We start from the raw sequence: 26,344 nt of genomic DNA on the forward strand, positions 1-26,344 counted from the left end.
TCTCACCTGTCCTTCCCAAACATCCACTACCACCCTATCAATCCGTTTTCATTTTCCCAGACAAGGTATATCAGAAGGTAAATGCCCTAATGAGAGATACTGCTACAATACACAGGAAGGAAGACAAGGAGTGGGTGGGGGAATTTAACAAACAAAATCTCCTCTATCAGAGGAGGAAAGAAAGTGAGGAAAAGATGCAAAACCAAAAACATAAGTAATAAAAGAGAAAATGATGGGCTTTAAGGGAGAAGCACTGATGGAAAATCACTCAGTGGGAGTCGAAGCCACCTTTATGTTTCAGTTTGTAGCAGATGCTTTCATCTTATAAAACTAGGATTTTTGTTAAAATAAGTCTATGCCCAAACCAGATTATTCTGACTGTAATAAGAATAAAAAATAAGCCTTATCTGATCCTAATAAGAATTAAAACAACAGGCTTAAATCTCAGGGGAGATTTTTCAAAAATGTATTTACTATGATACGGCCTATAATATCATACGACAAATCTCTGAAGTCTCCTCTACTGCTTTGATCGCCTTTAGCTTTGTTTCTTGGCCCTATTTGCCAACACTACCCAGGAAAGAAACCTTGCTGTCTACTCCCTGATGGAGTAGCTTTTATGTTTTGTTTACCTGCAGCTGTGTCTTTTTCCCCGTCTGTTGTCTGTGTATGTGCAGATCCAGTGATGTGACACAACAAAGCTAAAGCATGTCGTTTGCCTTTCTTATCAAAGAGCCCATCACATTTTCTAAATAAGGAGCAAGTTTATGCTTAAGCTTTGATGCATTAAAGAAGAGTGAAACCTTGAAGTAAAAGTTCACTGGCAGCATACCTATGCTAACTGTTTAAGAAGGTGATGAAACTCTTTTAAAAATAAGAAATTGGAGTGGTACCCATTGTCTTTACCTGAACTGCTTGTACCTTGGGCCTTTCAGGGGAGCTTATGCCACCTCCAGGGACTGCATGGAAAGGGCTACCAATCAGGACAAAGGGATTTCCCAATATCAAGTTTTGTTAACCAGAAATAAGCAATTTCTTTCTGCCTGGTTGATTTATTCTTTTTCTAGTTTAGTTTCCATATGTATGGATAAAAATGTCTGCTAGTATCTAAGGTCCAGAAGATTGTAGAATATCTAAGATATTCTAAGATGGAAAGAACCTTAAAAATAGTTCAGTCAGCTTTCATAGAGAATAAAAATCAATGGCCCCAGATCTTTAAATGACTTCTTCAGAGTGATTTTAATTTGGGGGCTTACTGAAGATTATTTTCATAAAATGTCAGAAAATAATTCTCTAGAAGAGGCTAAAATATACACATTTCTAAGTAAATATTTTTTCCCTTAGGAAAACATACAATAATACTGAAAAAGCTTTCCATTTGGTATCTGAAAATAAGGGTCACAGAAATAAAGGTGAGAAAATCAGAAGCAAAGACATATCCTCAATTTAGTATCCAAAGCAGTAATAAGAAACTTTAACAGAGGATAGAGCTTAAAGTAAAAAATAAAGGAGGTATAAAATGTTCCTTTTATGATGTGTTTTTGTCAGCAAAAGAATTCCTATATATAGAATACCATACCTTTTTAATTTCAGATTTCAAATTACAAGGGTTACTCTGCTGGCTGAAGAGGGATTTCTTGAATCTCTCTACAACCCTCCTTTTCAAATTGTGGTGCAAAGCTGGAGGAAGCTGCATAAAACAAAAAAAAAAACAATCATTATAAACAAATTGTTAACACTGCACAGTTGACTACAAAGTGCATTCACTGAGGGCCCCATGTAACAACAGTCACTCTATAGGACTACGTAAGAATTTAAATTTTACTGCAAATAGCATGACTAGATGCTATAATTTTTTTACCCTGCACTTCAGAAGGAATCTATTTTTCTGCTCTTTTTCAAATGGTTGCTTACATTTATCTTATTGTTTCTCCACTAATACGATTTTTCATATCACCATTAAATTACTTGTTAATTGAACACATATATTGAATTTTGTAAGGAACAGCTTTGACACAGAAGAGTACACTTTTATCAGATGTTTAGGTGCTTATAATATGCCCAGAATCATGTTAAACGCTGTGGCCATGGTACTGTAGTGTCTAACACTTTGGACCAGAAAAAACACACCTGCATTAGTCGTGTTTGAGTCAGATGCCTGTCTGTGAGTGCTCCTGAAAAATCCAGCTGGAGAGCGGTCAGATTTAGGGACCAACCATTCCAGAAGACAGAGAGGATGGATGAGTATATATTAAGACCAGACCAGGATGAGTTACACTTAGTGAGTAGTAGAAAGAAATGGGAGGATCTTAGAAAACATAGTGACAAAAAAAAAAAAAAACCATGGGGATTAAAAAATGATTTGTCATGCTTTGCAGGTTGGATCTCTATAAGAAAATCAAAAGTACTGAAAAGCACAAAAAGATGAAGTGACATTTGGAAGAAGGATAATAGAAATGAAATTGGGTCAGTATTATAAGGGTCTCAGAGTGGAAATAATATTTGGTTTTGTTTAAATTACAGAGAGAACTTGAAGGCAGAGAAAGGGGAAGCAGTAAGAAAAAAGATGGCTAAGTGGAAAAGAAAATGTGATAGTAAGAGCCTCAGTATTAAACAAGAATATAATTCGAAGCTCAGATCGAAAGAAAGAAGAAGGTATCAGAAACAATTATTACCCCACCCCTGCTCCATTTTCTAGGCTCCCTTACAGGTTTAGTTGGTACCATGTGACTACTTTTGGTCAATAACAGTGATGTGTGTCACTCTGAGGATAAGGCCATTCAAAGTCAGTGTGTTTTCTCTACCTCTGTCCTCCCTACTGCAAGGACCTTGGCATTGCCATCCTATTCCGATGGCATAGCCACAAGAAGGAACAGGGACATCTGAGCAGCCCAACTGGAAATGAGTAAGAAATAAATCTCTATTGTGTCCAGCCAAGGAATTTCAGGGTGTAACTGTTCATGCAGTATAACCAACCTTATCCTATTTACTCAAGTTTCGTGTGATGGGAGACATAAAAAAGATAATGGCAGAGCAAAGAATAGGGCCTATAGGGAGGGGCTCACAACACTAACTGCACAGCCAAATAAAAACTTTTCATCGTCCCAGTAGAATGTAGGGTCCATTATGAAGTACTGTAACTATATCACACAGGAAAATAATTCCATTGAAAAATGTTTTAAAAATGTACCTTTGATCCTAGCACTTGAGTCAAAGTTTAATTATTTAAGAAATAAGACTGTTCTGGAGATGCTGAAGCACGTCAGTGTACTCTGAAATGCTTTGTAGGTTGGCAGCACTGAGTCTCTACTGATATCTTTTCATGTCAAGATTATAGCTTTCTTTTGCCTTAATCCAGCTGGGATCCCTCCCTCTACCCCCAGCAAATAGTCATAATTATTATCGTCCTTTCATGTGAAGTGAAACGAGGAAATAAAAAATGTGGAAGATAGAGAAAGAAGAGAGAGGAAGGGGGTGCAGGAAGAGAGAGATTTGTCAGCATTTAAGAGCAAATAGAAGACAGCTGAGAAGGAAATGAGTATAAATGTGTGTGAGAGAGAATAGCAAAGGAGAAATGAATTTAACTGAGAGTAGAAACAGACATGAAGGTGAGGAGCCTGTGCATGTATGTTCCTAGCAGGAGGATGGGATGGAGTGATGAGGGAACCGGAAAGTACCTGGACAGACCACAGGTTTATCATTCCCTTTTGTAATGCACCAGAAGTTGCCACTTCCCCAACCGAACACCAGAGAGCAGTGTTGGCCCAGAACCCTAGCTGATGCCCAGTTGACTGCAAGGGACTGTTGAACAGAAAGGGAGCAAGCCTTCTCTGCTGTGACAGACTTACAAAAGTGTGAAGCACCTGTGGGCTCATAGCTTCCTTCAAAGGGGACTTAGCCCACTACTGGAAGCTATGAGTAATTCAGATTCTCTGAAAATTCTTGCTATTTCTTTAACTTGAGAAGCCTCTAGTTAACTTAGAATTGTTACTGCTACTGATGGCCTAAATTAAGCCTCAAAAGCACATTTGAGTAAGTTAACATTCAGTCAACTTAGATGCATATTAGAAAGCTGTTGATCTTACTGGAATAATTATCAAAATGGACAGCCCCCATCTTTAAAGTTTTCATGCAAGAATTTAAAATTTTATGCAAAATGATAACTCATGCGAAGGGGACTCAAGATGGCGCTGTGAGAACAACCCAGGATTGGAGCTCTCCTTGAATCCGCGGAGAGGTGAGTCGGAGCTGCATTTCCAGACTGATCTTTGTTGCCCACAGAACGGGGAAATTCCCAAGTATAAAGGAGACGCGGGACGCCAGGCAGTACCTCTGCCTGGCGAAGCCGGCAGCCGGGGTGGTGGTGGCCGGCCCTACCCAGCGCTCCCCACAGGGCGTGCTTGTCCGGGTGCCCTGTTGAAACGGCAACCTGAGACTTGAGAGGGCTGGACTTGAGACTGAACGAGACTTGGACAGCGGGCCAGCCCAGGGGATTGCAGGGATAGAGCATTTGGGCTAGCCCAGTGGGACGAACAAAACCACGATTTCAAACGATCCCCGTCCAGATGGTCTGAGACGCTCTGTGGGGGAGGGGCGTCCACCATTACCGAGGCAACCAGCCCCAACTGAGATACACGCCCACTGCTGACGCAGCCAGCCGTTGCTGAGGCAACCCGTCCCTACTGAGATACACGCCCACTGCTGACGCAGCCTGCCATTGCGGAGGCAACCCGCTACAACAGAGAGACTCCACCGCAGGGCGTGGTGGAGACCACAGCAGAACAGCAGAGCCTGCAGCAACAGGGCGAACCACACAACAGCAGGGCGGGGCCTCGGCAGGCAAAGAGTGGCTAGTCTGCCTCCTAGCTGGGCAGGACACCTCAACAGACATCCAAAAATAAAGCCCAAACCCCCCAACACAGAGCATTTGAGAAAAAAAGGGTTTTTTTAATGACCTCTGTTGCAGCAGAATCAAACATAGCAGCCTAACAGCCCTGAATGAACAACAGAGTGCACAGCTCAGCAATTGAGCTCCTATAAAGTACAGACTGTCTCCTCAAGCAGCTCGCTGACCCCTCTATATCCAAAAGACTGACATTTGGCAGGCATCATCCTGGGACAAAGATAGCAGAAAAAGAAACTGGTAGCATCCCTCACTGTGCCACAGCTGCTAGAGGTGCACCCCAGACAAGCAGGGCCTGGAGTGGACCTCAGCAGTCGTACAGCGAAGGGGCTAGACTGGTAGAAGGAAAACCAAGTAACAGAAATACTTCATCATCAACAATCTGGGTGTCCACTCAGAGACCCAATCGAAAGTCAGCAACTACGCAGACAACAAGTGGATAAATCCACAAAGATGGGAAGAAACCAGAGAAAAAAGGAGGAAAACACCCGAAACCGGAACACCTCACCTCCTAGAAAGGACCAAAACTCCTCACCAGCAAGGGAACAAAGCTGGACGGAGAATGACTGTGACAAAATGACGGAATTAGACTTCAGAAGGTAGATAATGAGAAACTTTTGTGAGCTAAAAGAACATGTATTAAATCAATGCAAAGAAACTAAGGAACTTGAAAAAAGATATGAGGAAATGATAACAAGAATGGATAACTTAGAGAGGAATATGAATGAATTAAAGGAGCTGAAAAACACAATACGAGAACTTCGCGAAGCATGCACAAGTTTCAATAGCCGAATTGACCGAGCAGAAGAAAGAATATCTGAAGTCGAAGACCAACTCAATGAAATTAAACGAGAAACCAAGATTAGAGAAAAAAGCACAAAAAGGAATGAACAAAGTCTCCAAGAAATGTGGGACTATGTGAACAGACCTAACCTACGTTTGATAGGTGTACCAGAAGGGGACGAAGAGAATGAATCCAAGCTGGAAAATACTCCTCAGGACATCATCCAGGAAAATTTCCCCCACCTAGCAAGACAGGCCAACACTCAAATGCAGAAAATACAGAGAACACCACAAAGATATTCCGCAAGAGGAGCAACCCCAAGGCACATAATCGTCAGATTCAACAAGGTTGAAATAAAGAAGAAAATACTAAGGGCAGCCAGAGAGAAAGGTCGGGTCACCCACAAAGGGAAGCCCATCAGACTCACAGCAGATCTCTCGGCAGAAACACTACAAGCCAGAAGAGAGTGGGGGCCAATATTCAACATTCTTAAAGAATAGAACTTTCAACCTAGAATTTCATATCCAGCCAAACTGAGCTTCAGAAGTGAAGGAAAAATAAAATCCTTTGCGAACAAGCAAGTACTCAGAGATTTTGTCACCACCAGGCCTGCTTTACAAGAGCTCCTAAAAGAGGCACTACACATAGAAAGGAACAACCAGTACCAGCAATTCCAAAATCACACTGAATGCTAAAGAGCATCAACATAATGAAGAATCTACAACAACTAATGGGCAAAACAGCCACTTAGCATCAAAATGGCAGTATCAAATTCACACATAACAATATTAACCCAAAATGTAAATGGACTAAATGCACCAATCAAAAGACACAGACTGGCAAATTGGATAAAAATCCAAAACCCATCAGTGTGCTGTATCCAGGAAACCCATCTCACATGCAAGGATACACAAAGGCTCAAAATAAAGGGATGGAGGAAGATTTACCAAGCAAATGGAGAGCAAAAAAAAGCAGGAGTTGCAATTCTCATCTCTGATAAAATAGACTTTAAAGCAACAAAGATCAAAAGAGACAAAGAAGGCCATTACATAATGGTAAAAGGATCAATACAACAAGAAGAGCTAACGATCCTGAACATATATGGACCCAATGCAGGAGCACCCAGATACATAAGGCAAGTTCTTAATGACTTACAAAGAGACTTAGACTCCCACACAATAATAGTGGGAAACTTTAACACTCCACTGTCAATATTAGACAGACCAACCAGACAGAAAATCAACAAGGATATCCAGGGCTTGAACTCAGACCTGGAGCAAGCAAACCTGATAGACATTTACAGAACTCTCCACCCCAAATCCACAGAATACACATTCTTCTCAGCACCACATCACACCTACTCTAAAATTGACCACATAATTGGAAGTAAAGCACTGCTCAACAAATGCAAAACAACTGAAATCATAACAAACAGCCTCTCAGACCATAGTGCAATCAAGTTAGAACTCAATTCAGAAACCCACCCAGAACCGCACAGCTTCATGGAAACTGAACAACTGGCTCTTGAATGTTGACTGGGTAAACAATGAAATGAAGGCAGAAATAAAGAAGTTCTTCAAAACCAATGAGAATGAAGACACAACATGCCAGAACCTCTGGGACACATTTAAAGCAGTCTCTAGAGGAAAGTATACAGCAATAAGTGCCCATATGAGGAGAATGAAGAGATCCAAAATTGACACCCTATCGTCAAAATTGAAAGAACTAGAGGAGCAAGATCAAAAAAAAAAAAACTCAAAACCCAGCAGAAGACAAGAAATAACTAAGATCAGAGCTGAACTGAAGGAGATTGAGACACGAAAAACCCTTCAAAAAATCAATAAATCCAAGAGCTGGTTTTTTGAAAAGATCAACAAAATAGACAGACCACTAGCCAGATTGATTAAAAATAAAAGAGAGAACAACCAAATAGATGCAATAAAAAATGATAAAGGGGAAATCACCACAGATTCCACAGAAATTCAAACCATCATCAGAGAATATTACAAACAACTCTATGCACATAAACTAGTAAACCTGGAAGAAATGGATAAATTCCTGGACTCCTGTGTCCTCCAAAGCCTAAACCAGGAGGTAGCTGAAACTATGAATAGACCAATAACAAGGTCAGAAGTCGAGGCAGCAATTAAGAGCCTACCACTCAAAAAAAGCCCAGGTCCAGACGGATTCACAGCCGAATTCTAACAGACACACAAAGAGGAGCTGGTACCATTCCTTCTAAAACTATTTCAAACAATCCAAAAAGAGGGAAGCTTTCCCAAATCATTTTATGAGACCAACATCATTCTGATACCAAAACCCAGCAGAGACCCAACGAGAAAAGAAAACTTCAGGCCAATATCCATGATGAACATAGATGCAAAAATCTTCAATAAAATATTGGCAAGCCGATCGCAACAGCAAATCAAAAAACTTATTCATCATGATCAAGTAGGATTCATCCCGGGGATGCAAGGCTGTTTCAACATACGCAAGTCTATCAACGTAATTCACCACATAAACAAAACCAAAAACAAAAACTACATGATTATCTCAATTGACGCAGAGAAGGCATTTGACAAAATTCAACAGCCCTTTATGCTAAAAACCCTCAATAAACTCGGTATCGATGGAACGTATCTCAAAGTAATAAAAGCTATTTATGACAAACCAACAGCCAATATCATACTGAATGGGCAAAAATTGGAAGCATTCCCTTTGAAATCTGGTACTAGACAAGGATGCCCTCTCTCACCACTCCTATTCAATATAGTACTGGAAGTTCTAGCCAGAGCAATTAGGCAAGAAAAAGAAATAAAGGGTATTCAAATAGGAAAGGTGGAAGCCAAATTGTCACTATTTGCAGACGACATGTTAGTATACCTAGAAGACCCCATTGCCTCAACCCAAAAACTCCTGAAACTGATAAGCAACTTCAGCAAAGTCTCAGGATATAAAATCAATGTGCAAAAATCACAAGCATTTGTCTACACCAATAACAGACTTAAAGAAAGCCAAATCAAGAACGAACTGCCATTCGCAATTGCTACAAAAAGAATAAAATACCTTGGAATACAACTCACAAGGAACGTAAGGGACCTCTTCAAGGAGAACTACAAACCACTGCTCAACGAAATCAGAGAGGACACAAACAGATGGAGAAACATTCCATGTTCATGGTTAGGAAGAATTAATATCGTGAAAATGGCTATACTGCCCAAAGTAATTTACAGAATCAACGCTATCCCCATCAAGCTACCATTGACTTTCTTCACAGAACTGGAAAAAACCACCATGAACTTCATATGGAACCAAAGGAGAGCCCGCATAGCCAAGTCAATTCTAAGCAAAAAGAACACAGCAGGGGGCATCACACTACCGGATTTCAAACTAAACTACAAGGCTACAGTAATCAAAAGAGCATGGTACTGGTACCAAAACAGAGATATAGACCAATGGAACAAAACAGAGGCACCGAAGGCAACACAACATATCTACAGCTATACAATCTTTGATAAACCTGACAAAAACAAGCAATGGGGAAAGGATTCCCTGTTTAACAAATGGTGTTGGGAAAACTGGCTAGCCATGTGCAGAAAGCAGAAACTGGACCCCTTCCTGACACCTTACACTAAAATTAACTCCAGATGGATTAAAGACTTAAACATAAGACCTGGCACAATAAAAACCCTAGAAGGAAATCTAGGCAAAACTATCCAGGACATAGGAGTAGGCAAGGACTTCATGAACAAAACACCAAAAGCATTGGCAACAAAAGCCAAAATAGACAAATTGGACCTAATGAAACTCCACAGCTTCTGCACAGCAAAAGAAACAGTCACTAGAGTGGATCGGCAACCAACAGAATTGGAAAAAATTTTTGCAGTTTACCCATCTGACAAAGGGCTGATATCCAGAATTTACAAAGAAGTCAAACAGATTTACAGGAAAAAAACAAACAAGCCCATTCAAAAGTGGGCAAAGGATATGAACAGACACTTTACGAAAGAAGACATATATGAGGCCAATAATCATATGAAAAAATGCTCATCGTCACTGGTCATCAGAGTGATGCAAATCAAAACCACATTGAGATACCATCTCACGCCAGTTAGAATGGTGATCATTAAAAAATCTGGAGACAACAGATGCTGGAGAGGATGTGGAGAAAAAGGAACACTTTTACACTGTTGGTGGGAATGTAAATTAGTTCAACCATTGTGGAAGACAGTGTGGCGATTCCTCAAGGCCTTAGAAATAGAAATTCCATTTGACCCAGCAATCCCATTACTGGGTATATATCCAAAAGACTATAAATCGTTCTACTATAAGGACACATGTACACGAATGTTCATTGCAGCACTGTTTACAATAGCAAAGACCTGGAATCAACCCAAATGCCCATTGATAATAGACTGGATTGGAAAAATGTGGCACATATACACCATGGAATATTATGCAGCAATCAGAAATGATGTGTTTGTGTCGTTTGTAGGGACATGGATGAATCTGGAGAACATCATCCTCAGCAAACTGACACAAGAACAGAAAATGAAACACCGCATATTCTCACTCATAGGCGGGTGATGAAAAATGAGAACACATGGACACAGAAAGGGGAGTACTAAACACTGGGGTCTATTGGGGGGAAAAGGGGAGGGCCAGTGGGAGGGGGAGGTGGGGAGGGATAGCCTGAAGAGAAATGCCAAATGTGGGTGAAGGGGAGAAGGAAAGCAAAGCACACTGCCATGTGTGTACCTACGCAACTTTCTTGCATGCTCTGCTCATGTACCCCAAAACCTAAAATCCAATAAAAAATTTAAAAAAAAAGATAACTCATGCATAGCTTAATTGCTGGTGATATAAGCATAGTAATATATTACATATAGGGAGTATAATTCAAAACATAGAATATTGATGTCTATGATTCATTTGAGTCAGGTACTATGACTACTTGCTTATGTACAGACTCACGTTTTCTCCATGACAAACTTATAAAGCAAGAACTATTTCATAGGTGAGGAATTCAGAGCTTAAAGGCATTATGTAACATGCAAGAATACTTTCTGAGTAGTGCCTTCTAGCACAGCCATTATTCTAGAACAGATGCCACCACTACTAGCATTACTGTAGGACAGCACTTTACAGTTTAGAAACATTTTCAGCTGGACATGGTAGTCCATGCCTGTATTCCCAGCACTTTGAGGGGCAAAGGAGGGAGGACCGCTTGAGCCCAGGAGAGTTCAAGACCAGCCTTGGGCAACATGGCAAGACCCATCTCCAATAAAGAAACAAATAAACATTTTTGCATACTTTACTTCATTTGAGGCAAATAGTCTCATAAGCTCTCCTACCTTACAAATGATGAAACTGATTCTGAAAAAAAATAATGACTTCCTCAAAGTCACTAAAAGCTTGGTTTTTGTTTGCTTGTTTTTACTACGCTACACAAAGTAACAAAACAATGAAAATCGATTTGCACACTTCGTACTAGGTTTTCTCAAACTTGCATAGTATTAATATTGGGATAGAATATATAGATTTCCATATATGGAAGAATATATGGATTCTTTTAAAGAACTTTCTATATTCTCTAGTATCTCCAGGAATACATCAGAAGATTATCTATTGCTCACAGGACTCCATTTGATAAAAAGTGACTTAAGTTATCAACTAATTCTATTTTTTAAAAAGTTATTTTGATGTTACTGCTTGAGAGGATATTTCCCTAAACTCTAAAATAGAATGTTCAAAGACTATCATCAAACTAAATACACAAAATGTAACACTTCTCTTAGAATTTACAAACCTTGAAAATGGGAGTCAATTTAAGAAATACAGCTTCACCCTAAATATCTTATCCTGTTAAATCTCAATAACCCTTGCCATCATTACAGGAGATCCAGACAAGCAGGTGTGGATGGTTCTAGTCTTGTCCATCACTATTGCTGAAAAAACACAGTAAGTTTCACCAACGACAGCTAGTAGCATGATTTTCATCGGAGGACAGCACATTGCTATTCTGAACCACATTTTTTTTCCACTGGCAATAATTGTGGTTGTGAAAGTGGACAATCCAAAGGTGCTTCAAATAAATGGCCTGCCTGTTCTCTGGGAGACTGATGTTTAATTTTTAAAAGATGCTATATGTCCTGATTTTCAAAGCATCTATTTAACAAAACAATAAAAACATAAGTATAAAGTTAAATCCGGTGCTTAATTGGGCTGTGCAGATGTGACCTAAGCAATAACACATAGAGATTCACACTAAAGGGTAACATGTCCTTTAGCCACCTTATCTGCCCAAAGGTAGATTTGGGGTTCCAGCAATAGAAGTGAATCACTGAGTTCATTGTTAGCTTGGTGGCCTTAGATTACCATTTCAGTATTGATAAAAACAGAGGTCAAAGCAGTGAAAGCAAGGTAAGGATTTTAACATCCTGCCTTGTAAAATAGTTCTTTTAGATGATTTTCACTGATCTGTCTCCAAGGAAATGAGAAAGAAAAGGCCACCACCCCCCAAAAGTAAGAAACGTTCCTTGTAAGTTCATCTGTTGGTTGTCAGGAGATACGTGGCCCCTCAGTTCAGGGCAGCAACCAAGTATAAGCCTGTGAGAGTTTGACTAGTAAATAAATATGTGAAAAAAACAGTGTTTTTGTTAATTTTTCCAATTCATTCTTACTTTCAGTCTTCTTTTGCAATTAGCAGAGACAGAAAACGGATCTTGGTCTTTAACCTATAGCAAATGTACTAGTTTAATACTAACATGTATTTTTTTTTTATTTCAAAGTCATTGACTTTGTTTAGCACTGTAAGTTAAAGTTCCCCAAAGAGGAATCATTCCTGACTATGTGCAACGTCATAAACTTTAAAGTATTCTGTAAATACATTATAAAAATCACAATAGTTATATTTGAACTTGTAGCAAGGAATGCCATTCTGCCAAAAAATACCAAATTATTTGTTACACTGGCAGTTCGAGAGCATAATAATAAGATATTTATAATAATAGTTTTACTCTTGCTTTAAACTATTTTGAAATCCAATAAGGAAATGGCATCTATTTAAAAGTTTTTTATTACATAAAAATTAGCAAGACAAGCATATGAAAACTATATTTAAATTTCAAAGGATATTTCTCTCAATGTAATAGTTAATAGCTAAGAGAACTAAAAAGCTATTTCTATATCGGTATTAGCATTTTAATACTGATATAAACTATGGAAAAAGCACTAAAGTTAAGAATGCTTTTTCCATATTTCTAGATTGGTATTAACATGGACATGCATTTTAATATAATTGCTTTACTCAATATAGATATGGCAGATTATATTTTGATATATTAATCAAGCTTCCCCTGATATTTCCCTGTACTCCTTCGCCTTCTTTTATGTAATTAGTTAGACAATTCTGTGGTTGCCTAAGGAAAGCTTCGCAGCAGAAAATAGAAAAGCAATCAGTTTTAGACTCATGCATCTCAAAAAGGCAGCCATCAGGGAAAGAAAAAAGAACACCAGAATTTGGACAAAACTTGATAGATAAAAGACAGGCTACTCCACCCCAGGCTTAAAGACTACCCAGGCTAAAGGGAAAGCAATGAGAACTCAGAGGTAGAGAGACACCCAAGAAGGTGGTTCCTTGCCTAGTCCCCTAGGTTAAGTAAGGGTGCTAGTTAACAGCCTGTCAGCTCCACCCCTTCATTATCCTGCTTGTGATACTGGAACATTTCTCCCTTGCCATCTGGCAGGATGCTAAGCTCTGTCAGAAGAGAGCCATGAAGGGATGCTGGAGGAAGATGGCTCTTGTTTCCTGGCTTCAGTGATGCTCCTGCCTTGCCTTGCTGCAGCAGCTCATCGTGAATAGGACATGAGTGATCCCTAGAGGTTGGTGCTAACCCCCAGTCAGATCCAGTGGCACCAACTCTGCAGGTGGCTCCCCAGAGAATTCCATGCAGCAACACCTATTCAGAGTGGCTCCCCTGGTCCCATAGAGGGTGGTACCCAGCATAACACCCTGAAGTGCTGATTCCCAGTAACTTCCAGGGAATAGTACGTTACTACGGAGGGCTTGCCCAGGTCCCCCAGAGGGACATTTCGCTTCAAGTTTCTCCAGTATAGCATCTTACTAACTGTTCTCATCTTTCTAGTAAGGCCAGGGCTTTGACCCAGGGTGGAAATGTCCACTTCTATATTTATTCCTTTCCTGAGTGCTCTGCCTCAGCCCTAGGGGTTGTGACTTCTTTATCTGCTCTTTCTACATTCTTTAGATTTCTCTTACCCTCCCTAGTAGATAATACTCATCATAGTTAATAATTCTTTATATTAAACTTTCCCTGTTGAAAGGAAGGTTAAGGTGTGGTTTCTGACTAGACCCTCAGGGATACAGATACAGGTTCCAGCAATGTCCCAGAAGAGCCCATACAGATAGGATTTGGGAATTGGTTTGATTGTGCCCTTGGAACAGAGCCTAGTGCTGAGTTTTGTTTGTTCCTTTGCTGGTTGCAAATAGGACATGGGATGTTAGTAATCCATGGCATGCAGTTGGATCACAATTAATCAGGTTATCATCTTGCTGAAGTGCCAACTGAAGCAGGTGCCTTGGAAGCCCAAATAGCTGCTGTTCTTGACTGGTAGGCAGTAATGAAGAGCACAAGGACTATGCCACAGAATGGATTCTTCTGAGCTCACCGGAGCACTTACAGAAGGAAAATGACAAGCTGGGTCCTTTACAGCTCAGCTAAGTCATGATCTGAGACACGGATGATCTCATGACAGTCCTAAAAGAATCTGTTGCTTTGTTCTGCTACAGTGTCGATATGGCTGATAATCAAAATTTAATTGAGCATATTACTAAATTACAAGGTCAGTTGAAGTCACACATTATCAAATTTTTCATGTGAAAGTTAGAAAAAAAAAATTCTAAAACTTGGAATAGGAACATCTTGTTAAACTCACCCAAAGAACACTAACATTCCTGAAACCAAAGTCACTCTGAGCCTTCACAGCAATTAAAAATAGCTTGCCACTCTGTGTCAGTGAAGATGAGCCTTTCTTTGTTTGAAACCCTATGATAATCTCATTTAGGACAAATGTCTTTAAAAGGGATGTTCATTTCCTCATGAGACCCAACACAATGAGGGTCAAATCCATAGCTAGGGTCCTATTTCAATATGATCCAGGGGAATTAGCGTACACTGTGGACCAGTAGAAAAAAGGAAAAGAATTGCAAGATTTTGCTATTACATTTCAGCGGCAACCCAGAGAACATGTGCAGCAGTGGATTCTAAGAAGGGTAAAAAATATATAGCACTAGATCAGACTGAATTCATATATATGGGTGCACGTACTAGAGAGTCCAGATTTAACATGTTAGTTCATGCAGTGGAGGTAGCTGAACTGGTTGTTTGACTAAAATTTGTACTTAACCATGGTCTGTGTTTGATGAGGGTAAAATGCCAGAACTTCTCTGGCATGTGGAGGGGGGAATTCAAAGGCTCAGGGAGACAGACTCATTGGAGTAGATTGACCATGTGCAACTTGCACACCCACTCCCTGACCACATTCAGCAAGAACATCCAGAGGCTACTCATTTCACTAAGGCATTGAGAAGCACATTAGAGAGAGGAGCACAAGCAAGGTGGTTGCTCTCCATTGGAGGACAGGTGTGACACTGAACAATACATGATTTCAATGTATCCAACTGGCAGAGACCAATTGACAGCACGTAACCACCCATAACAAACTGGGAGCATTTTCCATAAAGGGCAGCAGGGAGGAGGAACTATTATTTAGAACACCTTAGCCAGCAGAGATCTTTGGTGGTGGTTAGTTGACTGGAGTGCTTCTAGAAAAAGAAACAGATGGTCTGCCTATTAAAGAATTCCTTGATCAGTTTAACAGAAAAGAAAATCTAGATGTGGTAGATGGAAACCTGCCCTAAGTTGCCATTGTCACAGTGAAGAGTTACAGCCTCACACACAGCTTCCAGATGCAAGTCGATTCAAAGACTCAAAGCCCCTTGATTAAGTGGAAGCTGGGACCCCTTGTGGAAGGGCCCTGAAACATTACTACAAGTGCACACCATAAATTTTCCTCCAAACCTTCCCCAGGGAGAATTGTAGCCATTTACTAGGGTGACGACTGTTTACTGGGAAAAAGGAAATACAACAGGCTGTCGGCAAATACTGAACACCGGTTGCAAACGGACACTAAGATTCCTAGAGTCTTACAATGTTACTGTGGTTCACCATTTAAATTTATTTTTTGTTTTGGGATGTTTTTGGTAGGGATGGGAGTTAGTTAAATGGAATATGAGCCCAATGGGCCCAGTTGGTCCATTTAACTTGTGGTATTTATCTTGAGTATCTGAATGTTTAGTTGAAATTACCATAACTAGCAGCTGACAGCATCCCCCTTTGGCTCTTTAAATCTAGAGCGAGGTAATGTTTATGTTTTGCTCATGGAAATATCTCAAGTCCCTAGAATAGCATCTGGCACATAGTAGGCACTTAATAATTATATGTCAAGTGAGTGAATGAATGAATAAACCATATAAGATATATACTTTTAGACTTCAAATTAATAGTGACTTTCATGTCCAAGTGTTTTCTATACTTCTTTGGCTAAAAAAAAAAATTCTATTAACCATACAGAACAAAACTGTCAAGTTATTACTAAACATATTTCTGTCAATAATTAATCAGCATTTTTTAGCCCTGTTTATTTTCTTAGTAGTTAGGAGTCACCGAGATTTACAAATAGAAAGTTTTAACAATTCTGGATGTTATGTGGTTTTGGCTTTCACTCTCCGAAAGGTCCTAGTTTCAACACAGCATTCTCAGAATTAATGGGTAGGCACTATTTTCCTCTTTCTTTCCTATAGTAAAGCTGCTTAAGAACAAAGAATCCCAACTCTGTTTCCACTTTCACCCTTACAGAAGGGCCAGTTACGTTGAAGTTTCGTTTTGGTTGCACACTCACAGTAAGAGAGGACTTTAGAAATCATGGGGAAAATCTGATGTATTTCCTTTTTTCCCCCTACTACCTTCCCATTTCTGTTGCTAAACTAAAGAGTCTCCACATGTAAATAGTTGGAAAAGATAAGAACAAGTATTCACTCTAAAGTCCAACAAAATAGTTCTTCAGCAGTATTAGCTCCAAACTTGAATTTAGGATGAAAAGGAAATAAAAAGCTAGAAACTGACCTGTGTGATATAAATTATTTTGTGCAGCTGAATCAATATCTGCTGAATAGGATCACTGATCTGACGTACTTTCCTCTGGGACACAGCAATTCCTGCAGATGCTGTGGGTGATAAATTCTGTAGTTAGTCAAGTTCTCTTTCAAAAATTATATTAATAAAAAATGAAGTAAAATTCTAACACAAATTTTAAAGACTTCACATTACCAATGAGACAGTATGCAAAGACCCTGTGATATTTCAATATTTTATGACATGGAATAAACAACATTTTCCCTTTACTTCTCAGACTCCTAAGTAACACAATGATATTATTACCTGTAATAACATCTGAAAGACTGCTTATCTTTGGATATTTTGTTGGCAATTACAGCAGGCTGCCATCAGGAGTCAGCAGTGCCTTAGACACAGTGGCCACTGAAAAGCCAGGCTTCAGACATGTATAATTAGGAGGGTATCATGCTTTTAAATTTTAAATTCATTATGCCCTCTGTGACATATTTTAAGACTAATTTTATCAAAACTATGAAATGTAAACACTGAATAGACATTATTACAGAGCAAAAAAAAAAATGAAAATTCTTTTAGCTAGAAGTAACTTTCAAACCTTTGATTATTACAAATTATAATTTTCACCTAGATTTCTCTCCATGTCTAAGTGGGGCACATTTATAATTTATCCTGAATTTTCATCATACAGCCACCTACCTTCACAGTTTCAGACTAATTTGGTGTCAAATTGTATATTGTTGCTTTCCCAGAGTCCTCTGTCATAGCCACAAACAGTCTGTTCCTAACCTGAGGACTACAGAGCTAATTAAAAGAATGGCTTTTGTCTCCAGATTACCTACAAGGCCACCTCTGCCTCTTTTCACCCACAGAACCACACTGGATAAAACAAAAAGAGACTTCAGATATGTGATGTGCATTGTCTTCCTCCCTTTCTCTTCCTCCTCTTTCTCTTCCCCTTAATCCCCTTAACCTAGAGTGTGCTTTCTGCAATAAAACGTCTCTTGCCAATTTCCTTTTTTAAAAAAAAAATTGAAAGTTCCGAAGACCCTCTTTTCTTCCCTTCACACAACACTGAGCCTCTATGAAGTTAAATGTGAATATAGGCATTGCTTTTAACAACAGCTAAGCGTTTTTAAAAGTGCTTCTTTTATAAGCACTTCCTGAGAAAACTTGCATATTTTACCATAAATATTTTATTTTCAAGACATTTAAAGAGAACATTCAACATGGTCATTTAAAAGAGTCAACTTGTTTTACTAGAAGCACATGAAAATATATATTTAAGACATAAAATGCGAAAAGAATAAAATACAAACATTCAAAGAAACACTACTCTCTTCACAGATATCTTTACCGAGTTAGTTTAGAATTTAGCACAGGAAATAATCTAGTTCTAGTTCATCTGCAGTTAACAGCTTGTTTAAATGTTTGAAATTTAAAGAGTCTATATCCCATGGACACAATGTTGACTCCTTTTAATATCAATTATTTGATCATTAACATGAGGTTTAATAAATACCCCTGGGATAAAAGTGTAAAGAGGCAAACGGAAAGGGTTAATGTAGCTATAAAAAGAAAGCAGAGAGCTGGAGTTGTCTGCCCCATCTTGTGGAGATGGCCAAGTACACACATGCCATGTTTTCTACAGCAGAGCTTCTTGGAGAAATAATTCTTAAAATGTAACTGTTTGCTTAGACCCAAACCAAATACTAGACACTGTGTAACATGGCCAAGTTGATGTTGCTACAGAAAAATTAACTTTACATTTTCTGAAAATGGAGAGCTAGGGTTTTAAAAAATCATTTTTATCTTAACTATTTTATGTTTTTGATTTGAAGATGCAACATTCATAGGTAATGACTTAAAATCTCACAGCATGGCATAGAGTTCTTAGGTCTGTGATGACATTCTGAATGGGATATCACATAGGTTTGACTCTACCTTGCCACAAGAATGTGCCCATCTGTGGCCCTAAATACAAAAACAGAGAGTTAGCTAGAATGTCTGCCTTCTGAATTAATCAACTATGCAATTTGCTTAAAAATTATTTTTCTTAAGACCCTTTGACCACTAACCTCTCAATCCCAATATAATCTTGAATTTTGGAAATAGTTTTCATTACTCAGTTATTAAGAAATAAAGTTAAAATGTTCAGTTATGCATGCCCCTATAAAAACAAGCAAGCAAGGAAACAAACATAAATGTTAATATTACCAATGAGATTCAAGGCTCCCAGGAGCCACCACCCATCACAGCCACCTCACCAGAAATAAGGTGTGGTATCAGAGTGGTGTGTTGCCTTCCACTTACTTGTCTCTCCACTTACATACACAAATGTATACTTCAAAACAGTATTTTTCAAACCATACTTGAGTCTTGAAGCCAATTTAATGAGTCATGATCAGCATTTTGAAAAATACAATCAAATGAACTGGAATTAGATTTTAAAATTTCAGAGTAAATTGGAAAGGTCCACTCAGTCAAGACATAAAATGTGCTTTCTATTGATAGTCATTTCCAAGCATTTGAAAGCTACTATTATGGAAAATCTACAGTAATCCGTCCATCCTCCCTTCCTCCTTTCCTCTCTTTCTCCCTTGCACTCTTCCTCCCTTCATTCCTCCCTCTCTCCTTCTCTTCCTTTGTAAACAAATGGTGACACACCATTTCACATAAACTGTTGTACAATTTGTTTTTCTTCACTCAGTCTATAATGGACATTGTTTGTTACCAACACGTGCAGTTCTAGCCCATTCTCTGTAACCACTAAAGACTGCTGTGGGGCCTGGATGCACTGTAGTTTACATAGCCATTTCTGTCTTGGTGGGCACTTGCTTTCCATTTCTCATGATAATAAGTGATGCTGCAGTGAATATACACATGTATGCCTCATTGTGCATAAGTACAAGAGTTCTTTTAGGGTAGACAAAGTGACTGAAATGGCTGGACCCAAGGATACATTGAAGCAAATATATTTTTAAGTGGCTGAGTCAATGTATACTCTGACCAGAAAAGAATTCATTTTTCTATACCTCAGTCAACACTATATATTATTGAACTTTTCCACTGTGCCAATCTGATTGTTTTTGTATTTATCTAAATGCCAATGATGTTACTGTACTTCCTTGGAAATTTCTTGCTTGTATGCATAGTTCTTTGTTCTTATTGATTTGTAAATGCTCTTTACACATTCTGAATACTCAGACGGGGTCTCACTGTGTCACACAGGCTGGAGGGCAATGGCATGATCACGGTTCACTGCAGCCTGTGCCTCCTGGGCTCAAGCAGTCCTCCCACCTCAGCCTTCAGAGTAGCTGGGACCACAGGCATGCACCACCACACTCAGCTAATTTTTATATTTCTAGTAGAGACAAGATTTCACCACATTGGACAAGCTGGTCTCAAACACCTGGCCTCAAGTGATCTACCCACCTCAGCCTCCCAAAATGTATTTTTATTCTTCATTTAAAGGTTAATAACTGCCAAGAATTTGGCAAATGTTAGCCATATTATTTTATCTAGCTTTAAAGCATTCTCTCTCAGTAAATCTTTCAGATTAGCCCACTGAAAATACTAAACTTCCTAACTGTTCACCAAAAAAAAAGTGCAGCATATATTTATATTAGCAATTTTGTTCTGAGAATATTTGTATTAAAATAATTTTTTATTAAACAGACAACTGTAAGGCTGATCACAGTTCATGTGCAATGCCAGTCATACATAATATGCCCGAGGTTCATATCTACGTGGTATTTCCTACTGCAAAAATATATACACAATATTTGGTCTCCTTAAAATTCAAATAAAATCAAAGTTTAAAATATTGGGATACTTTGTATTTTTTACAGTTTTTATTAAAATAGTAAATTTGACTAGTGTTTTAAAACAGAACTACAAAATTTCTTATAAGAGGCAATTTACTTAAAAGTGTCAAAAATTCATTACATAATTATATTTGCTAGCTTACTCTGTGGCAAGCAAGACACTGAAGAGCTATTTTTTCCCCCTTTGGAGTGTTAGGTCAGAGGACCTGGAAGAAGAGCAGTGCTTATTTTTTAACAAGGACTTAGGTGAGGCATTGGGAGGTGTTTTACGCATTTAGTCTGAAGGTAGTTGTGTGGATTAGAGGAGACTAAATGCATAAAACACTTACCAGCCCCTGTAAACTGTCTGTTCATTTATTGGTGTAGATTCTATCCCCATTTTACAGATGAGGAGACTGAGTGCTAAATGCTTCTGAACCACCAAAATTCACAGGCTGAAATCCTAATCCCCAAGGCAATGGCATTTGGAGGAGGTGAGCTTGGGAGGTGATTAGGTCATAAGGGTGGAGGCCTCATGAATGGAGTCAGTGCCATTATAAAAGAGGCCACAGGGAGGTGGTCACCCTTCTACCACGCAAGGACACAGCAAGAAGGCACCTCTGGTTACCACAAATACAAAACAGTACCTACACTCCTTCCCAATCTGAAATATTATTTCTCTTCTTAAAAGGCTTGCTACTTTTAACATGATGCTCTACCTGTCTCTCTGAATATTTAATTAACTATTTTTGTAAAGCATGTAGACATAATAAGTTGAAAGCATTAGGTTTTTACAGCTAGTGCTGTGCACTACATTCTCATAGCATAATAAACTAGCCAAGTTAGTTGCCCATCCCTGCTGCTTTGACACTTGATTTATACTATACGTAGTCTGTTGAAGCTCTAATTCACAGTTATATACTCTGAAGCTGTTAATTACTACAAATTAAGCCCAAAAAAGTGGTTTACACTGTATTCTCCCAGTTGACCAAAATATGATATCAATATGCTATTTTTCTGAATTCTCTCAGCTAAGAATCAGGAACTTTTGGATAACTGGAGGAAAAAAGGTTAAGGAAGGGGATCCGTGAAGAAGCAAAAAATATATCGTTTTAATGAACAGCGCCAAAAGACACATGAGCTTCTCTATATTGGACCAACTGTCTTGTCAAAATACAATACAAATTTACTCTTACCTCTTTACTATTATAACAAGAAAATAAAGTAATTTGTAGTTCAAATCTATAAACGTTCAGCAATCAATCCCTGTGTCCCTGGTTAGATGAAGGATCTCGAACTCATAAGGATTTCATGAAAGGGTCACCGAGACGAGACAACCACAGATGTGGGATAAAGAGCAGATTCAAATGTGGTATTTGAGACCAGGAAGAATTAGTAGGCCTTCAATAGCACAGCACATGTATTGGGTGTGAGGAGGTTGTGTTTGAGTGTGGGTTCTTAGGAGAAGGAGTAATTCCAGCAAAGGGTGAAGTCAGCTAAGTGAGGACTGCAACTGAAGAACAGCAAAATGTTCAGTTTAGCTGGTGTGCAGTACAATAAAAAAAGTGCAGTATGTACATAGCTGAAGAGGTAGCTAGGGACCATACATGATGGTGAGGAGCAATAAGGCTGACTGTATTTCAGGAAAGGTAATCTCACAGGAAAAGGCAAACAGCTGAAATCAGAGCCCTGGCTTGAATTGTCTCTCTGCTAGGTACTAGCAATATGGTTTTCAGAAAGTCACAACTTCTTTGGGCCTTAGTTTCTTCATCTGAAATGGGAGCATGGTAAAAACGGGAATAGAACCAAGGGGGCTGATGTCATACACATTGCGGGGAAATCAATCTACGGTGTACGGTAGTGTGAGGAGCAGGAGCCAAGGACTGCTGAAGCTTGGGACTGAGACACTGAGAACATGATGTTCCATCAAAAGAGAGAGGGAAGTGACAGAGAAGATGGTGCATCAGAGGATGGATAGTTCCCAGCACAGACCAGCAGATCGTTCTATAATCAGACAAAAATTGTTCAGAAGGAGCTTGGCAGTCTAGGCCTAGATGCCCCCGCCACCCCAACCTCCAGTGGAATTTCCCACAAGATGACAGCAAGCTGAGTCAAAGCTTCGGCTCCTTGCACCTCTGGGTGATCCGGCAACAAACTTCCTTTCATTCAAAACTTCAGAAACAAGCTGTTTAAAGGCCAGAAGCAAGGCTGCTTTGAAGTCCTTCACTCTTGAATTCTGGCTGAGCCTATTTTATGCAATGTGCCTTATATTCCTCTAATGGGTAATGTCACAGTATATTTAACTAACAATCTACACCAATAAAGGAGCAGACAGTTTACAGCCCTGTAGTGTCAGAGGTTAACCTGCATAAATTAATATACTGGTATGATTTTACACCATGTCAAGAACTTGATCACAAAAATGATATCATTTTATTGCCTTATGGAAATTCTACCAGTCTTATGCTTAATTTAGCAATCTTATTTCAGCTTTTCTTCCTTTTCTAACTATATAAATCTCTGTTCTTCAAATGCTCTTAAATCAGCATTTTTCTCTTCCACCAGATTCTATTATTAATGGGTTGAATAAAACTCAGACACTTGCTAAAGAATAACTTTAAGAATTGTGCTTTTCCACTCCAATATAAAAAATAATAAGTAGTTATATAAACAGAAACATTTTTAATTGAAACACTATATGAAACATCCCCAATAAATTACTGAATCCATACTGAGCAGAGTCAATTAAGAATATCAAGGTCTCTTGACCTCGAGATCCACCCGCCTCGGCCTCCCAAAGTGCTGGCATTACAGGCGTGAGCCACCGCACAAGGTGAAACCCTGTCTCTACTAAAAATATTTAAAATATTAGCTGGGCACGGTGGTGCGTGCCTGTAATCCCAGCTACTGAGGAGGCTGAGGCAGGAGAATTGCCTGAACCCAGGATGCGGAGCCGAGATCGCACCATTGCACTCCAGTCTGGGTAACAACAGCAAAACTCCATCTCAAAAAAAAAAAAAAAAAAGAATAACAAGGCTCCAGCTATAGTGAAGGGCAGGCATGGAGCCCAGAGAGAAGAAAGAGGCCTCTTGCTTTGAGGAGAGCGAATTGCTGCAGTAGCCATTATACAGAATGGTTTGGATACAACCTTAGTTGTATCGTCATTTTTCTTGAAGAAAGGGAATTAGTTGACACTGAATGACTGATTCAATGATTAATGCTCTCTTACGGTTTAAATGTACTCTGAGGTCCTAAAAGAAAAATTACTCCCCAGACAAGAGCCAACACATGGATAGATTCTGAGCTACTGGTACTTACATTTCTATCCAGGAATAATTTGGTCAGATGTCCATATGTATGTCCACAATGGTATGGTTCATGCACAAAAAATTCCACATGAACCTAACTAAGGTCTTTGATATCCAGGTTTCTTATTATTGTAATTGGCTCTTCTGCCACCATCCTCAATACTCAAATTGGTCAATGAAACAAACCAATTCAAACCATATTTGTAAATACTTTTCACATATTTTAAAATCCATTAAAATTATTAATAATGGCAATTTGGAACTTGAGAGTGATGTTTTTCTCTATTAATTCAATTATTTTGTACACCATGCCACAACCGTCACCCAAGTCATGCCGACCTACCTCCCTTTACTCCTACAAGAGCGTGAGATACCTTTCAACCCGTACTTCCTTTAGCCTTTCCTCCCAAGCAGAAACCCAAATGGCAGAAGTGTGAGCTGCCATTTAACAGCTGATATGCAATTTGCATTTGGACTTGAATTGGAACCACCAGTAACTTTTTAACAGATGAGATGAGTATTCCTTTGGAAACACAGTACCCTACAATGATCATGAAAAAAACCTATATCTCTAAGCAGCATCCTCCTGGGACCTGGTAGAGTCCCTCCATGCCTCCTTTGGTATGAAGAATTAGGAAGCAAATAATCACTGGTAAAGAAAATTTCTTATCTCAATCTGAAATCTAAAAAATATATATGTATATATTTTAATATAATAAAATAATTTTAAATAAAAATAAAATATTTCAAAAGTTTACATGGAAAAAAAATCAGTGATTCCCTTACTGTTTTAGATTCCTTATGCAGTTGCTCTCAATACAATAGCAAAGATAAACAAGATACAGTGATGGGTCTGAATCAGTCACTCAATAAATAGTTTTCAAGGGCCTGATCCCAGAGGAAATAGTCAATATATTTACAGGCATACCTCATTTTATTGTGCTTCACTTTGTTGCACTTCAAAGATGTTGCTTTTTTTTTTTTTACAAATTGGGGTTTTGTGTCAACTCTGCATTCAGCAAGGCTACTGGCACCATTTTTCCAGCAGCATGCATTTACTTCATGCCTCTGTCACATTTTGGGATTTCGCGATATTTCAAACATTTTCATTACTATGAGATCTGTTGTGATTATCTGTGATGACTGATCATTGATGTTGCGGTTGTAATTGTTTTGGGGCACCACAAGCTACACTCACTTAAGACAGTAAACTTAAGGGATTGATGTGTGTATTCTGACTGTTCCACCAACCGGCCATTCCCCCATCTCTCCATTCTACATAGGCCTTCCTATTCCCTGAGACACAACAATGTTGAAATTAAGCCAGTGAGTAATCCTACAGTGGCATCTAATTGTTCAAGTGAAAAGAGTCACATGTCTCTTATTTTCAATCAAAAGGCAGAAATGTTCAAGCTTAGTGAGGAAGGCATGTCAAAAGCCAAGGTACCAGAAAGCTAGGCCTCTTGCATCAGTCAGTCAGTCAAGCTGTGAATGTAGAGAAAAAGCTTTTGTTGAAAATTAGAAGTGTAACCACAGTGAATACAAGAATAATAAGAATGACAGCCTTATTTGCTTATATGGAGAAAGATTTAGAAGATAAAAGATCAAACCAGCCACAACATTCTCTTAAGCGAAAGCCAAATCCAGAAGTAGGCCCCAACTCTATTCAACTCTATGAAGTCTGAGAGAGGTGAGAGAGCTGCAGAAGAAAAGATGGAGGTAGCAGATGTTGGTTCATGCAGTTTAAGAATTCATTTCCATAACATAAAGGTACAAGGTGAAGCAGTAAATGCTGATACAGAAGCTGCAGCAGGATAAGATCTTCCTATGATCCAGCTAAGATAACTGATGAAGAAAGCCACACTAAATAATAGATTTTCAAGGCAGACAAAACAGCATTTTATTGCAAGAAGATGACATCTAGGATTTTCACAGCCACAGAGGAGAAGTCAAAGCCTGGCTTCAAAGTGCAAGCTGACACTCTTGTTAGGAGCTAATGCAGCAGGTAAACTTAAATTGAAGCCAATGCTCACTGACCATTCCAAAAGTACTAGGGCCCTTAAGAATAGCACTAAATCTATTCTGCCTATGCTCTATAAATAAAACAACAAAGCCTGGATGATAGCACTCTGCTTACTGAACATTTTAAGGCAACTCTTGAGATCTACTGCTCTGAAATAAAGATTCCTATCAAAATACTGATATTGATTGACAATATACTTGGTCACCTAAGAGCCCTGATGAGAATAAACAGGATATGAATGTTGTTTTCATGCATGCTAACACAACATCCATTCTGCAGCTCAATGATCAAGAAGTCATTTTGACTTTCT

General features: G+C 38.9%; 1 protein-coding gene across 20 annotated transcripts in view; it reads right to left on the reverse strand.

Moving 5' to 3' along the window:
* The window catches only part of NEK10 (NIMA related kinase 10), a 260,598-nt gene that overhangs the window by 23,738 nt on the left and 210,516 nt on the right, over positions 1–26,344 (reverse strand). For 11 of the 20 annotated variants that reach the window (XM_078354426.1, XM_054247045.2, XM_078354425.1 and 8 more), the window contains 3 exons: positions 18,842–18,871; positions 16,892–16,992; positions 1,580–1,690 (listed from right to left, as the gene is read on the reverse strand). In XM_078354426.1, coding sequence (XP_078210552.1) covers positions 1,580–1,690; positions 16,892–16,992; positions 18,842–18,871 — 242 coding nt within the window. The remainder of the gene's footprint in view (positions 1–1,579; positions 1,691–16,891; positions 16,993–18,841; positions 18,872–26,344) is intronic. The other 9 variants (XM_078354423.1, XM_078354427.1, XM_008983932.4 and 6 more) reach the window with 1 other exon arrangement.

Source organism: Callithrix jacchus, chromosome 17 (assembly GCF_049354715.1).
Source record: "Callithrix jacchus isolate 240 chromosome 17, calJac240_pri, whole genome shotgun sequence".
Classification (NCBI taxonomy): domain Eukaryota; kingdom Metazoa; phylum Chordata; class Mammalia; order Primates; family Cebidae; genus Callithrix; species Callithrix jacchus.